Here is a 16,852-nt window from a genome sequence, read left to right on the forward strand (position 1 = left end):
TGTCCAGTTTAAACGCAACATGAGTTGCTATTAATAAAGCCAAGGCACTTGAGGGACTCGCGCGTAATTGTCAAAGGGTTCGAAGTTAAAATACTCTAACTTAATTACATTTTAGCTGGGTAATCATCAAGATGCCTTTTAGTTCCCAGAAGCTCAAAACAGAGTTTAAAAACACTAAAATTGTTAATTTAAAAAAGTTCAGGTTTTAAAGGAATCTAATATCATTGCTTTTAATTTCAATGTTTCTGTAAAGGGAATAAATATTATTTTCAATTTAAATTAACTTAAGATAAAAGACTTAAGATTTAAAATAAACTACATGTTAGCCCGATTGCTAACCCTACAAAAATAATAAATGGCATGTTTTTGTCTGTCATGAAAAAAACCAATGATAAACGGTTTATCTGGCTTTCCAAATGGAGTGGTGGTTCAGAATGCCACTTGAACCTAATTGTGCCCTATCAGGTGATACTATTTTATATTTGATTATTTAAATAGTCATATGACTCTCAACAAGTCTATTGACACATTTATGTGTGTAATCATTTTCTTGTTAATCATTTTATCACGGCTGATAAACCGCCTAATGCTCATATTTATCTTGATACTTTGCCCTGAAAAAAAAAACATAATGCAGTCTAACTATTTTTGTTGGAAAAATAAAGTATAAATAGAGGTGAAACAAATTCTATGGCACAGAATTTTTTAACTAAATATTTTTTAGTGGTCGTGAAGGTAAAACTATAATTAAAATCAACCCAAACATAAAAAAAAAACGATTTTGTTACGGGGTCTATTGGTTTTGTATTTTCTTAAACTAAAATAAATTAATTTAAAGTATTTGTAGTATTTTCTGCTCATTTATGTATTTTATAAACATCTAGTTTAATACTATGAAGCTCCATAGGTCTTTACTTGCTGTGCTTTGAATACAAAACAACCTAATAATTAAAATTGATTCAAAGCTTTCTTAAGTGGTTTCTTTGCTTACAAATGTAGTGCTGGCCCAGAATGCCCATTGAACTGGCAATTGTGACCGTACGCTGGTGGTATTATTTAATTGAAATGTGAGAATGCGCTTTTCCAGCGTTTCCACTTCACACGAACACCCTCGCAGCGCCACTCACACTAACGCGCTACACTCATTCGCCAGGAGTCCCATTGAAAAGTTGCCAGTGTTGTTGGTGTTGCTGCCACACTTGGTGTTGTTGCTGTTGCTGCTGTTGTTGGTGTTGCTGTTGCAGATGTGGCAGTCGTAGATGTTGCTGCTACAAAAGATGGCACTCGAGCAATGCCCGTGGGCCTCGTGCGGACTTGTCTTCGCCACCTGGAATTCCCCTTGCCTTCTAATGCCCCTGCCATCCCCTACCGCCCCCTACCATCCGCCCCTTTCAGTTGGACTGCTGCGGCGTTTTCATTCATATTCATCCATTAAGTTCCGCTGGCAGCACATTTTCGGCTGCACATACACACACACACACACACACACACACACGGAACGCACACTGGCGCATTCCGTTTTTCCGTATGTCCTTTGTGCGAGGGTGTTCGTAAAAGGATGCTCGCCATGTTGCCCAACAAACACAAATTCCAGCATAAAGAAGTCGCGTACTCTCCTGCTCTCCCCCTTCCACTCTCGCACTCTCTCCCGCTCGGCTGCTGCTGTTCGGCTCTGGCTCTCTCTCTTCGGCTCTGTACCGTTATATACCTTGGCTAAAATTTTCAGCTTCAGTCCCGGATGAGATTTAGCAACGTGCGCTACAGCCTCTCTATTTTCGCTGGAAAAATAAACTAGAGCCACAAGCCGAGTGAGAAACAAAACGCGTGCAAAAAGCTCCCAACTAGATTTATTGCTATCTCCGAAGCCAAGGGAATTTTTCAACAACAAGCAATAATTAAATACATAAATAATAGCTAAATAATTAAGAGTCGTGTGTGTGTGCGTGTCGTGTCTCTATATGGCGAATATAAAATAAACCCGATTACAATGTTAAATGTGGAAACTTTGGGCACGCAAAGCGTTGTCGCAGCAGCGTAGACGCCGACTGAGGCAGAGCCAGCGGCAGCGACGTCGGCGTCGCAGTTCGCATTGTGTATAATAAAATTGGCGAAAGGCGAAATGAATTGAGCAGGCAGTGGATCGAAAGGAGCGAAGGAGGAGGAGGGGAGCAGGAGCAGAAGCAGAAGCAGAGTTGAAGGAGAACGAGCGGCAGGAGCAGCAGCAGGACTAGAAAGCAGAAAGCCGAAGATGTGCGCGCACAATACAAAAAATTACAAAGCATACTTTTGGGAGCGGCAAATGGCCAAAATCAACAGAAACAGAAACAGCAAAAGCAACAGCAACACCAACACCAAAGCAGCGACGCCGGCTGAGGCAGCGACTGCGCCAGCATCACTAAATACAAAAACAAAAACAAAGTCAAAAGCAACAACAGCATCAACAACAGCGATGTCACCATTACAGCGGAGCGTTCACAAATAAGCAATAGGTTAGAGCAAGAGGGCATCAGAGAGCCAGGAGAAAGCGGCGAAAGCAAGAGAGAGAGAGAGGGAAATAGAGAGCGCAAGTAAGTAAGTGTCCGTGTGTGTGTTTGTATGCATGTGTGTGCGTTGGCTGCGCGGCCGACGTCGGCAGCGGCAGCGCTGCTTTCTCCGTTTCCAGTGCTCTCGTTTTGATTAAACTTTGTGCGAGTAGGTCGGTGGGGCGCGGCTCAACGCCCTTGCCGCCCGCCCGCCCGCAACACCACCCCCTCGACCTCCAGCCCATCAGTTCGCACAACCTCACCCAAGTCTGCACAGCGAAAAAAGGCACTCAAAAGCGTCATAAAATAGACACTTACGGAGCAAAAACAGTTGCTAAAAGTCCTTTTGGGGGAAGCGAATATTTTTAAAATTTTAAAAATCGCCAAGGATGGTCAAAAGAATGCATAGCGCAAAAAAAAAAAAACATTTAAAAACCCACATTAATCGTTTCTTGACGTAGTAAAAACAGTTCGTTCTTTGAAAAAAAATTCAAAGGATGGAAAGTAATTCTTATAAAAGTGTCATTTTTTTAAAGAGAAAAAAGTCTCAAAGAGTGAAATATATAAAACATTCTAATAATAGTAGAAAAAAAAGTTGAAAAGTTTCTTTGATTGTATCCGGAAATGAAATTGGATTATAATGGATTTGAGTTTATTTGTAAGGATTTATAAAATAGTTTAAATAGTTCCATTGAAAAAAATACCCAGTTTCCTTTAAATCTTAAGATTAGTTTAATTATTAAATATGGTAATTTTTTTATTGTGATTAAAGGTAATTTTAGAATATATATTGGTTTTTTTAATAGATTAAATTAAAATTTTTCTTGATATTATATATAAAAACATATATATTTTTAAGATAACTTCGAATAGTGAAATTATATCGAAAATCCATCGGTTTTTTGAAAGTAAAGCAGTTCTTGGGAAAATGAAAACGGTTTCGCCCACTTTTCTCCCTGTGTGGGCACATTTCGCATGGCAATATGCTTAGCGGACAGCCCGAGCATAAGGTGAAAGCCAGTCCAGCAATTTAATTTCCGCAAACAAGCCAGGCAAAGAAGCTCGCTCGGTCCGAGGAAAAGCAGGCAGCAGAAAAAAGGCAACAGAGAGCAACCAACAGCTAACGGCTAACGGCATCCGCTTGGCATCAGCAGCCATGTGGCAAGCAATTAAACTCGCGCAAAAATTAACATAAGCCAGCAGAAAGGAGAAAAGAGCCCAAGTGAAAGACAGGGCGCTCGAAAGTATGCAAGCTAGTTGGCCTGGCCTTTCTTTCCGTTCCTTTTACTTTTCCCAAAGTGTGTGTGTGGGCTAGTGGGTGTGTGTAAATAGGCGTGAGCGTGTGTGTGTGAGCGTTGACAGAGCCCGCATAAAAAGAAGCGAACCAGAACGAGCACGAGAATAACCAGTGCAAAATTAAGCCGACTGTTGATGAGCTGATCAAAAATACGTACTTTTCAGACAGTCAAAATTGGATACAGAAGGAAATATATAAAATATACACAACTAGATCCTAAAGTCCACTTGATTTTCTTTATTTTAAGCCTAAAGTCCTATTAATTTATGTCATTTCCAAAAAGTTTTCCATCAACGTTCAAAATCATAAATAATGCTTGAATATTAAATATTTCTCCAGTTTCCTGCGACAACGTTTTACGTAGAACGCTTTGCCGTATTATAAAATATTGCGATTGTAGTAACAAATTTATATTCTTGGTAAATCTAATTTACTTAAGAAATCATATGTGTTTTCCAATTATAATTTACAAATGCCCCAGCCAAATAAACACTAAATTTGGCAAGAGCAATTTAACAAATGAAAGTCCTTAATCAATATTTCACTTTACATTACATTTTAAGAACTGTATCAGCCGAGGCCACCTCACAAAATGATAATTTACAATTATCCACTGTACAACCAATTGACTGGTTTTATTATTATTTACAATTGGCAAATTGTGCACCTAATTAAGAGCTTAATTTATAGGGTAAAGACATAGTTGCCATGGGTGAAAAGTAAAACGTGAGCCCTCTTGATTTGATTAGCGGTTGCTTACTGTGTTTACTTCAGCGTTCCACCAGTTCGTGGCAGTGTCATAAAAATAGCCTAATAAATGGCAAAACAAATCCTCGCGGGTCGCAGGTTGCTCACGCATATGAGTGTGTGTGTGTGTGTGTTACTGTTTTTGAGGCTGCTTTGTCCGTGTGCGTATGTTATATGGTTACTTGTGTATTTGCGCCCGCCGCATTTGATAATAAATCCATAAATCCTTTTTTTATGGCAGCCAAAAAGCGAGGCACGGCACGGCAACAAGAAACTCAATTCGATTACTTGCCAAAGGAGCGGTCGCCTGATAAATTTGAATGTAACATAAAGCGGACGGACGGCTAGCAGTTGGGAAATGGGAAATGGGGCAACTGATTACCAATAACTAGCTATGCCCCATAAGCTGACGTGGCCAAGTCAAAATCACGTAGCCGAGAAATAACGATGCAACTACTTTTGGTCTTGAACAACAAAACAAACCTCTCACTTTAAGGATAACCAAGTAGTATCGACTCACACGAACCACTCGACTCCTGCGATTTGTTTTTTTTTTTCATTTATTGGAAATGTTCTGCCCTCTCCATTTGTTGCTGAGAATCAGAATGAAAATGAGACTGAGACTGAGAATGTTGTTGTTGTCAATACGATACGTCGGCTCAATTTATGGCGCCCCATTGGTTTTGCCCATCTCCATCTGTAACGTCGATTCCACCAGTTCGTTAGCTTGTTTTGCAATTGATTTATACGTGTGTGCGTGTTTTCAATGAGATAAACAGACGGATTTTGATTGATTTATTGGTTAACGCTGCATTTAATTGGGCATCCATTGGAGATGCCATAAATAGCCTAAAACAAGAGCAATTCAAAGCCCATGGAAATTATACATTGATTGAGCTCGACAAAGGTCAATTGAACCATCAATGTGCACATTTCAGTTATGCCAATTTCGAGCATGTAAATGTGATATTTCAATTGGTTTATTAATTAAAGCAATTTGCATCAAGCAGTGGATTTGTCGGCGTGTAATCATGCAACCTAAAAGTAGGCAATGTATTTTTTGAGCAGGGACTTAAAATTCATGTAATTAAGGTGTTAGAACTGAGAATTACAAATTTAATCGGCTTTACAAACAGCTTGTTACTTTTCTCAGAATTGATTTAATTGCTAGCTTAAAACAACTCAATCTAAATAAAACAGCTGTTGGTTTCTCTTGCAATAACTTGCAGTATTGCAACAATTCAATGTAATTAAACATTAAATGTGTTTTCCAAGAAAATATTACGTATACGTAAATTAGTTTTCTGACCCTTTTGTGGCCTGATTTGTATGAAAACGCCCTGACCAACGACAATGGCAGAGCGAACAATAACTTCGCATCCATTGAATGCGAATCAATCACGGACATCTCATTGTGGCCCGTTCATTTCACCACGTATCATTGCCTATCAATCAGGTGACAGCCATGGCGTATGCGTAACGTGACTTTTCATTTCGAGTGAAAAACTTTCCAAATCAAAGTCGCCGCGCACAATGGCTGCCAAATGAACAAGCCCCCTCATTTCCAGACACGTATAGGCATATGGCCAATGACAACATCAATAGTTTTTGAAAAGTGTCAGAGGAAGCCGCCTGGAACATTTCCGTGCCAAAGTGTCGGGGCTCTCAGCTCGATGCTCCTTGTTCGAGCCAAGTTCTTCCTCGACTGTTGCACTGTTGCTGGCTGTTGTTATTTTGTGCTTCTTTTTTATGTCGTTTTTCTCCACTGCCACTGCCATTACCATTGTTGGCAACAGTAATAAACGAACAAACGAACAACAAATGTTGTGGGTGTGGCTTGTGACTGGGCTGAGGCCTGCCAAGGAAACGCATTCAAGCCGTTTTCAGTTTCATTTACATTTACATTCACATTCACATTTACATCCACGTTTTCATTTCCATTAAAACAAATCACACAGAAAATGTCATTTTGCAGATGGGACAAAGCAAGTCAGGCCCCTGGCATTGTAAATATATTACTTCGCTTCCTTTAGCACGATTCCCTGGCAAGCCCAAAGGATGATGAGATATATCAAAGGCCAGTGCCGTGGACAGTTTCTCATAAATCTCGCCATTCTGCTTTTTACGGCCCTTATCCGCTGTTCTGGGCGGATTCGTTGGCATTCGTGGAAATGTATGCAACTGACTCGTGATTGCTGCATTACCCAACCACATGCAATTACGCTTTGTGCTTGAAGGTCTTAATGTGATTGTAGACACTAAGCTCAAGTATATTTCGGTGCTTAACCGCCCAAGTTGGCTTATCATAATTATCGCTGCATCCGAGTGCCGCGCCAGGAAATCTTCATCTTGGTAATTATTTTCACCGCAAGTTGTTCCTCTTGGCGAACGTCCTTCCTCGTCTGTAAATTTCCACATCTACTTTATTAATTTAATAATTTTCTTTGGCGCTATTTTACAGCTTGTCGTTTAGCATCTATTTGCAGTTTATTACTGTCGTTCAAAATGCTGTAAATTCCAAAAATTACGAGACCCTTGAAAGGTTAACTATAAGGCAGTAAAGGTAAAATGTAAAGTTTTCATTTTACTTTAAGATGATAATAAAAGTACTTTTCAAACTTTGTTTTTTGTGTTTAAGGAATAAAAACTTAAAAAAAGAGCAATATTGTAAATTATAAGATAGGTATTTAATATTAAATTAAAATTAATTTTAAATAAATTGCGTTAAAAATAATATTAGAATTGATAAATGTTTTTCTTTAAATAATAAAACCCTTACATAAATTAAATATAAAGTTATATTACTTCAGATGTTCAAATGTTTTGTATAGGAAGTGGAAAATCCCATTTTCATATCTTTTCCAAGGACAAGTGTCTAGAGCCATCATAGTAATTATTTCAGGGTGTTTTCCGGTCGAACCGTTCTGTAATCCCACCTAATATTCCGCTTTTTTATTGCTTGCAGGGCCAGTGGAAAAATGGCCAACGCCTTGCGTGGGTGCAGCCAAAAGGATAAGCAACGGATGAAGGCAAACTGAACGACCAGCGAATTATAGAGGGAGAGCAACAGAGAAAGAGAGAGAGAGAGTCGAAGAGAGAGAGAGAAAGAGCGAGAGCCAAAAGATATAGAGAATCGTAATCCATACAGCTGCAAGCCAGATAAAATCACGTATCCGCCATGGAGCCGGTTATGAGTTTGGCACTGGCAGCCCACGGACCGCCTAGCATACTGGAGCCGCTGTTTAAAACCGTAACCACGAGCACAACGACCACCACGACCACGACGACCAGCACGACGACGACGACGAGCAGTCCCGTGGCAGGATATGCGCCAGGATATGCGCCAGGCACGACCCTGCTCACGGCGATCCTGGAGAACCTCACCTCGACGGCGGCCAGCGGTCTGTACGACCCGTATGCGGGGCTGTATGGCAACCAGACGAACGGCACCATGGGCTTCGAGACGAAGGGGCCGCGCTACTCGCTGGCCTCAATGGTGGTCATGGGCTTCGTGGCGGCGATTCTGAGCACGGTGACGGTGGCGGGCAATGTCATGGTGATGATCTCCTTCAAGATCGACAAGCAGCTGCAGACGATCAGCAACTATTTCCTGTTCTCGCTGGCCATCGCGGATTTTGCCATTGGTGCGATATCGATGCCGCTGTTCGCGGTCACCACGATTCTGGGCTACTGGCCACTGGGTCCCATTGTCTGCGACACCTGGCTGGCCCTGGACTACCTGGCCTCCAATGCCTCTGTGCTGAACCTACTGATCATCAGCTTCGATCGGTACTTCAGCGTGACCCGACCGCTTACATATCGCGCCAAACGCACCACCAACCGGGCGGCCGTGATGATCGGCGCCGCCTGGGGCATCAGTTTGCTACTCTGGCCGCCGTGGATCTACAGCTGGCCGTACATCGAGGGCAAGCGGACGGTGCCCAAGGACGAGTGCTACATCCAGTTCATCGAGACCAACCAGTACATCACGTTCGGCACCGCACTGGCCGCCTTCTACTTCCCGGTCACCATCATGTGCTTCCTCTACTGGCGCATCTGGCGCGAGACGAAGAAGCGGCAGAAGGACCTGCCCAACCTGCAGGCGGGCAAGAAGGACTCCAGCAAGCGCTCGAACAGCAGGTGGGTTTCTGAGGCATCAATTAAGTAGTATTAAAGGATTGTCTGGATAATAAGAACTTGATACACGGATACAAAAATGGAATAGTAAAAATAAATATCTGACTATTTAATTCAAGGAATATACTTTGTACTTAAATTAAATATTAAACCATCATTTTAAATAAAAAGCGTATTACATTGCATCATTTAATATTAAATACTTTAATTAACAGTGAAAATATACGATTTAAATAGTTTCTATTTAATTTGAATACGCTTTAAGTTTTTTATCTAAATATGTTTTACATTTTAATTAAACTTTCAGATATTAAAATCAATTCCGAAAGAAGTCAAATGAAAATATAAACAAAAATGTTAAACCTTGTACATTTAAAATAACTAAATAACTAAATAACTGAAAACCAAAAGGAAAATAATTAAGCTGAGTATGTTTTACTAAAGAGAAATCGTTTTTTGAACGACTTATTCCATAGGGGATTTAATTGCGTTCCTCAGAAATTATAGGCCTTAGTTTACAAGCTATTATTCATATTAACAATTTAATTATTAATTTCCCAGTGACGAGAACACGGTGGTGAACCATGCCTCCGGCGGCCTGCTGGCCTTCGGCCAAATGGGCGGCAACGACCACGACACCTGGCGACGGCCGCGCTCCGAGAGTTCGGCGGATGCGGAGAGTGTCTACATGACCAACATGGTCATCGACTCCGGATACCATGGGATGCACTCGCGCAAGTCAAGCGTAGGATACGCTAACCAAATTCATTTACCGATTATTAATCACATTGACTTGCAGATCAAAAGCACAAATACAATCAAAAAATCGTACACCTGCTTCGGCAGCATCAAGGAGTGGTGCATCGCGTGGTGGCACTCCGGTCGCGAGGACTCCGACGATTTCGCCTACGAACAGGAGGAGCCTTCTGATTTAGGGTATGCAACACCAGTAACAATTGAAACTCCTTTACAAAGCTCCGTCTCCAGGTAGTAAAAAACAATCAAAATTCTGATCTTTAATCGTCTATATTTCGACACAATCGTAAGCCGACACCGCACCAAACTCTCACTCTCTCACCCCAAGTTTTTCCGTATGACTCGCATTTGGAATTGCACCCAGAGCACTTTTCCGTTAAAAGCAAAAAGCAAACAAACAACTCGCACCCAAAAATATATACATATTATATATGTGTTTCTACTTCGATTTCCCGTCCAATGCCAGTGCACACAAACGAAAAGTGGCAGTGGTAAAAAGTGTCCAACACGCAATCCTTCACTGGCCATCACGATGCACCAAAAACCCATTCGCATTCGTTTTCCCAATACTAATCCCCTCCACTACCCTCCACTCCCCTCCACACACCGCAAATCCATCAAAGTCGTAGCATCCAGCACTAAAATAATCCACGTAGATGGAAGGCTTTGCACCACTGCACACATCGGGATGAAAACTAATTGAGGCTTACAGTCCGAAGGAGGTGGCCATTGTGCTACCGAGTTTGTTGATTCCGATAGCTGTAATTAATTCATGAAATTGGATTTGCACAAGTGATAGTTTCAGCTTAGCTTGCAAATCTCCCATGCGGGCTAAGAGCAATTTCTGAATGTGAAATTCAATGATTGCAGTTAAATGTCTGCAGAGGAAAACCCACCACAAGTGCAGATACTGCATTAGTCGTGTACCGATGTCAAAGGCTTTGTTTTGGGAGCCTCAGAAATCTCTAGAGATTTGAGAGCAGTTTCAAGGGTGTTATAAAGTTATTTCTAGCAGAAAATAAATTTTCCATGTCATGAAATCATGCATAAAATAGGCTACACAAGTGTTTCTTATTTTGAGAAATTATGTGCAACCTCTATAGGTTTATTTGACAAAAAAAAGTCTAAACAAATATAATCTTTTAAAATATTTTTATGAATATAGGTTTTATTAATTTTTTTTGCTAATTTTTTAAATTTAATTAAATTAAAATTCATAAATAAAGCTTTTCCTTAAACATCTGTTTGAATGGCCACAATTTCGGTTCAATTAGCAAGAGCCACAAAAATTATATTTTGATGTTTGCACATTCAGCCCCAAAAACTTAACAGAGCTCAATGAAAACTTATACGCATCGTTCACTGGGGAGTAATTAGCAAAAATAAACAGTTGAACACATTAGCTAAAATGCAATTTAAACTGCAATCCATTGAATTAGCGAAAATGAGTTTTTGCGATGAAGAAGCAATGTGTCACCATTTAAGACAGCCCAAAATTTATTCATGAAAATTATAACTAAATGCCATAAAAAGCATTTTAAAAGATATATGAGCATTTCGCTGTACTGGACTGGCCCAATTTATTTTTGTGCCACTGGCATTCGACTAGGTAATCGATTTAAGTTGCGATTTCCGGCCACTTGTTTCCATTCCAAAACGCACTTGACCACATGAATGTATTTTGTATGTAAAGTGTATGTGCCACATTTAGACGAGCATCCTGAGTTTGCCCCCAAGTTGTTTTGTTGTTTTTGCCTGTCAGTGTCTGTTTTGGAGTGGTCCAGTCCACTCTGATGTGTTTGAAAATGCGTTACCAACAGCCACCACAACATCCTTTCGCTTCTCTCTTTTTTGTGTACCACGCACAGATGCACCTCGATGAACGTGATGCGGGACAACTACTCGATGGGCGGCAGTGTGAGCGGCGTGCGTCCGCCCAGTATTCTCTTGTCGGATGTCTCGCCCACACCGCTGCCACGCCCACCGCTCGCCTCCATTTCACAGCTGCAGGAAATGGGTGCGGTCACGGCGAATGTGAATGCCAGTGGCAATAGCAATGGCAATGGCAATGGCAATGGCGTCATTAACAACAACAACAACAGCAACAACCATAATGGCAATGGAGCGGTAAATGGAAATGGCGGCGGTGGCGTCGCCGGAAACGGAAGTGGAATCGGAATCGGAACAGCCGGAAATGCAGCGCACCGCGACTCACGCACACTGCCCGTGATCAATCGCATTAACTCGCGTTCGGTGAGCCAGGATTCGGTGTACACGATACTCATCCGCCTGCCATCCGATGGGGCATCCAGCAATGCGGCAAATGGCGGCGGCGGGGGTGGTGTAGCACCTGCTGCCGCAACCTTGAGCCTGCAAGGCGACTGTGCACCCTCCATCAAGATGATACACGAGGATGGGCCCACAACGGCGACAGCAGCGAATGCCACAGCAGGGGCATCTGGAGCCGCAGCAGCAGCACCTTCAGTCGCCACCCGACGACCTTTGCCCTCGCGCGACTCCGAGTTCAGTCTGCCACTCGGCCGCAGGATGTCCCATGCCCAGCACGATGCCCGGTTGCTCAACGCCAAGGTCATACCCAAGCAGCTGGGCAAGGGGGGCGTGCCAGTGGGCGGGGCGGCCGGGGCGCACGCCCTCATGAATGCCCGCAATGCGGCGAAGAAGAAAAAGAAATCACAGGAGAAGCGGCAAGAGTCGAAGGCGGCCAAAACGTTGTCGGCCATCCTGCTGAGCTTCATCATCACATGGACACCGTACAACATCCTGGTGCTGATCAAGCCGCTGACCACCTGCTCCGACTGCATACCCACGGAGCTGTGGGACTTCTTCTACGCCCTCTGCTACATCAACTCGACGATCAATCCCATGTGCTATGCCCTCTGCAATGCCACCTTCCGCCGCACCTACGTGCGCATCCTCACCTGCAAGTGGCACACCCGCAATCGCGAGGGCATGGTGCGCGGCGTCTACAACTAGACTAGTACACATTGTATTTACACTTAATCACCCACTCCAATCTGATCTGGCCAGAGTACCGGTTTAACTACTAGTAGTTGCAATAAGTGTTGTGTGCTAACATTTTTTGGGCGGCAGTAAAACCAAAACTAGGCTTAGTGATTACCCATATTGACAAGCAGTACTGATTTTTTGATGTCTAGCCCCCGACTATATACACGCATTACCATTCGCGGAAGGGTTGCCTTTTCCTTGTTTGCCACAACTGAGGTTTTCGATGGTTTCACAAGTTAAATTAGCAGTTAAATTGTGCAAGAGAATAGTCATCAGCTTAAATCTCTTGATCTCAAGTTCAACCTACTGCTTCCAAACATGCCAAAGATCTCATTTAGGTATCTTTAGACTTAATTCCCAAGGCAACCCTTTCCCAGCACCTATCCATCAAAGTGTAAATCACTAACCAATGATCATGATGAGTCATGAACCCGAAAAGCGAGAGATTCCATTTTGTTAGGCGTTTACGTACTGTTAGGTAGGCACATGCTCGATGCAAAAAGAATTTAATACAAATATAGTGGATTACGATTTGCAATTCATACACATACACATATATAAGGATATATTATATTATATATTTATTATTATACACATGGCAAATGAGTTTAGCTTAAGTTGTTGGCGAGGGGCAGAGAGGCGAAAAACCCAAAAAGCTTTAAAACAAGTTCAAAGTAGGAAGGATTAAGTTCTGGTTGCAACTTGGCCAACCAGTGGCAAATATGTTATACGTTATATGTTATGTTCTCGATCCGATTTTCGTTGTGTAGGTTTGGGAGGGGATATGATATGTATTTAATCGTAGGGGGAATATTGTGATTGTACTGCTCGTTTTCGATAGTTTGAATCGGTTTTTTTTTTTGTGTACAATACATGTGCGTAGAAACCAAAAAACAAAGCGTCAAATCAATTTGTAGACACATACCTGCTAAAATATCTGAATATGTATGTATAAAATTACGATTATTTGTATGTATTAAGAACGCAACCCACCATGGTTAAACAACTAAGAACAAACCTTTTGTAACTGACGAAACGAGGGGTAGCCTAAAAAAAAACCAAGAGTAAACCACAGTAACGCAAGCAATATGTTTGGGAAATGTGTCGAAGAGATGGCCCAGTTGAGAAAGGATCAGGCGATCATGTGATCAGGAGTACGGATTCGGGGCAGGGAACTGGGGGACCGGAACTGGGACGGAATAGTATTTAAATATATAACCCACTAGGTTGTGCTGAACGTGGCCAATCCATCGACTGGCGGACCATCTCTTTGGACAACAGCCACGAATCGTACCACAAACTCATAGCTGTTAAACCAAAAATGCTTCTTCGAAGTGCACCAATTCCAGTAACTAAACTAAACGTAAACTGCAAGCATATTTAAAGCATATGAGAGAGTAAAATACATACAGTGTAAGCCAAAAAAAAAAAAAAGAAAACGACATCCAGGTACTACGATATATTCGATGCGATCGGGGGAGCGAACATTTTTAATGAGTGTGTAGGTAACGTAACCAATTGAAATATTAACAAATTGTTGGCCCCCTCCCCCCGTTTCTCTGAGTGTTGCGGGGCGGGGCAGGGCGGGGGCCTAGACGCGAATCAAGCCGAAATCAAAGCGACATTTGTAGTGTCTGTGACACAATACGCATATTTATATTAAAACGATACGATACGATATATACAAGTACATATATATAGGAATCCGACGTTTAATATGAAAAAGTCAAGAGCAACAAGAGCAAGTAAACCAACCAAACCAACAAACCCAAAAGACATGATTTACAACCACGCACACACATCCTAATGAAGCATATATAGTACAGCGATACTGCAAACAATATATATCCGACTAAGGCCAATCCAAAGAGTAATACCAACATATAGCCTTTAGACGTACATACATAATCTCGGACACTCGATTACAAATAGATCACGTTTTTTGACTACCAGCGAAAAGGTTTGACATATAGCATTACGGATGAAGAACAGATGGACAGCATTTTGATGATGAGAGCAGATTTAATTGCATACAATCTAATTGTTTGGAAATATACTACGATATATAGTAATACATATATAATTTAAAGCTAACAATAAAAAATGTGAATGAAAGAGAAGCTAAGTTTTAGTCGGGGTTTTCGGGATTTTCTTGTTTATCTTCAGGATTTTCCTCTGGAGACCTCATCAGCATTTGAGCATTCTTCTGTATGATCTCCAGTTTCAGCTGCATCAGCTCCTGACGCCTTTGCTCGGCCCTTTGCTGCTTGTCCTCCAGTTCCTCCAAAGTGGGTGGCTCCGAACTGGCCGCCTCCTGCATCATCTGCTGAATCCTCTTCGGCGGCTGACGCAGTGTCTCATTTAGCGGCATCTCGGGATTTTCTTCGCTATCCAATGGAATGGTAAAGGCCTCCGAGGCAGCTAAAAGGCGGGTTTTGCAAGCTTAAAAATTTCCATTAAATCGTTTAAGGGGTTATATGCAGTTTGAATTTAAAACAAAAATATTTTTATTTTAATTTCTAAGTGTACCTATATTTAAGAATACACACAGAAAGTTCCAATGAAGGTTTTTCCACCGACAAATATTTTTTTTATAAACATTTTTAACAATTTAAAGTGTTCTCTGTAAATTTAGTTTTTTGTCGGCTTCTAACTGTATACAACCCCTTAGTAGCCCAAACTCACGGTACTCCTTCTTGCTGGCCATTTTAGTTGTAGTTGACTTGGCTGATTTTCGGTCGTCTGCGGTGGCGTCTACGGACTTGGAACTGGAGCAGCCCATGCTATGCAACCATTCAGGCGCAAGGCATTACGGCTAAGACTTCCGTTTTAGTGCTACCTTTACCGTTGCCGTTTCCGTTTCCGTTTAGCTGGCAGATGGCTTAAAACGATGCTGATGTGATTTCCTGCTGCACTAGCTTGGTTGGAGCCAACATTCAATTTCCGCCGCCGTTCAGCTCATTAGACTACGGTCGACTGCAGCTGGGGCCACATTTAATGGCTCATTAGTATCGATTTTCTTGGGATATTCCGTAGGTAACCGTAGGAAACTCCAGGACACTCTAGGACACGGCCGTTTGTCAGGCCAACGCGATGGCAACTGACTGGAGAAAAATGCAATGCAAAGTTTTCCGCGCGCGTGACCATTATTAATAATCATACGACTGGCTAGGACAGCAGAACGAAACGCAGCAGGATCAATATTCACATGACCCTTGCGTGGGTGCGGTTAATAACGAAGCAACGATAGCCAGGACAAACACGGACAGACAAAGGCACACGGTCTAGCCAACAGAATGTCAATCAACCCGCTGTTGGCCATAATCAACGCTAATTGCGGTTCCATTCGCAAGCACCACCGTCGATATCCGAGTTTAGTGACCCACTCAACTTTGACCGGGGCCAAACGTGTGTGGGATGGCTTAGTCTTTGCGTTTGATTTCTGTCTCCGCCGTCGACACTTGGCCATAAATGCCCACATGGCCCAAACAACCAACAACCAACGGCTTCCGGCCGAAGACCAAGTCCAAGTCCAAGTCGAAAGAGCGAAACCCACGGAAACCGCGGCGCGTGCCAATCCACCGCCCAGGTCGTCCACACTTAACCACCGCACAGTGGCCACATTTGACATGGTTTTTAGCCAAAATTATATTTATTTTAAGAGTTTTTAAATACGAACTAAGGATTTAAACGTTATTAAGTAAATGTGTTTAAACCTTTTTGGGTTTTAACAATGGAAATTTAAAAACTATTTTTAAGTTGCTAAACTTTAATTGACCTTTGTTTTGTTATATACAATTACCATTTGTCATTAACGACCTTACAAATTTGTTGATAAAAATGTATTAAAAACATGAAAAGAAAACAATCGCTATTTCTATTAATAAAGTAAGTATATGCAAAATACATAAAGATAAAATTTAGTTTTTTAACCAAGAACTTCTTGACCTGTTATTATTTGAAATAAAAAAACCAAGCTGCTTTAACAAGAAAACATTCTTTAGGTCACAAGTGTGGTTTTAAATTTCGAACAGAAATGCTCCATTGTGCCTTGGGCTGGCAAGTGGCAACCATTAGTATGTGCCACACGTTGCGCCTTTTGTGGCCTTTTGTGGGTCTCCTGCATGCAAAGTGCCTGCGCCGAAGCGGAAGTACTCGTCCCTCGCTCATCCCTCCGCCCGCAAAAAGATCAATGGGAAGACGAAGACGAGGGCCTCCTTAGCCCCAATCGAGGGCCATAAGCGGTAACAGGTGCTAGACGGCGAGTGAGTACGTCCGTCCGTCCAACTACCTGCGCCAGTAAGTAATGAGCGACGTTTAATTAGGTTAAGTGTCAATAAGATTATGTCGTCAATCAATCAACTGC

General features: G+C 42.0%; 2 protein-coding genes across 4 annotated transcripts; one reads left to right on the top strand and one right to left on the bottom strand.

Annotated features, from left to right (window-relative positions):
• The first annotated feature begins 1,744 nt into the window (after positions 1 to 1,744).
• On the top strand, positions 1,745 to 14,603 carry LOC108144646 (muscarinic acetylcholine receptor DM1). 3 transcript variants are annotated; one of them, XM_017269689.2, is made up of 5 exons: positions 1,745 to 2,571; positions 7,532 to 8,706; positions 9,265 to 9,448; positions 9,503 to 9,690; positions 11,328 to 14,603. In XM_017269689.2, the coding sequence occupies exons 2-5, from the start codon at positions 7,745 to 7,747 to the stop codon at positions 12,451 to 12,453; spliced, it is 2,460 nt and encodes an 819-aa protein (XP_017125178.1). In that variant the 5' UTR covers positions 1,745 to 2,571; positions 7,532 to 7,744; the 3' UTR covers positions 12,454 to 14,603. The 3 variants fall into 3 exon arrangements, with proteins under 3 accessions (XP_017125178.1, XP_017125177.1, XP_017125180.1); XM_017269688.2 differs by having other exon boundaries at positions 1,745 to 2,567; XM_017269691.2 differs by having other exon boundaries at positions 1,745 to 2,567; positions 9,503 to 9,639.
• On the bottom strand, positions 14,489 to 16,099 carry LOC108144647. Its single transcript, XM_017269692.2, has 2 exons — positions 15,172 to 16,099; positions 14,489 to 14,907 (listed from the first exon to the last, which is right to left on the bottom strand). Exons 1-2 carry the CDS (start codon positions 15,266 to 15,268, stop codon positions 14,615 to 14,617), a joined length of 390 nt encoding a protein of 129 aa, XP_017125181.1. The 5' UTR covers positions 15,269 to 16,099; the 3' UTR covers positions 14,489 to 14,614.
• Between the last annotated feature and the right edge of the window lie 753 nt (positions 16,100 to 16,852).

Source organism: Drosophila elegans, unplaced genomic scaffold (assembly GCF_018152505.1).
Source record: "Drosophila elegans isolate 14027-0461.03 unplaced genomic scaffold, ASM1815250v1 contig_183, whole genome shotgun sequence".
Taxonomy (NCBI): domain Eukaryota; kingdom Metazoa; phylum Arthropoda; class Insecta; order Diptera; family Drosophilidae; genus Drosophila; species Drosophila elegans.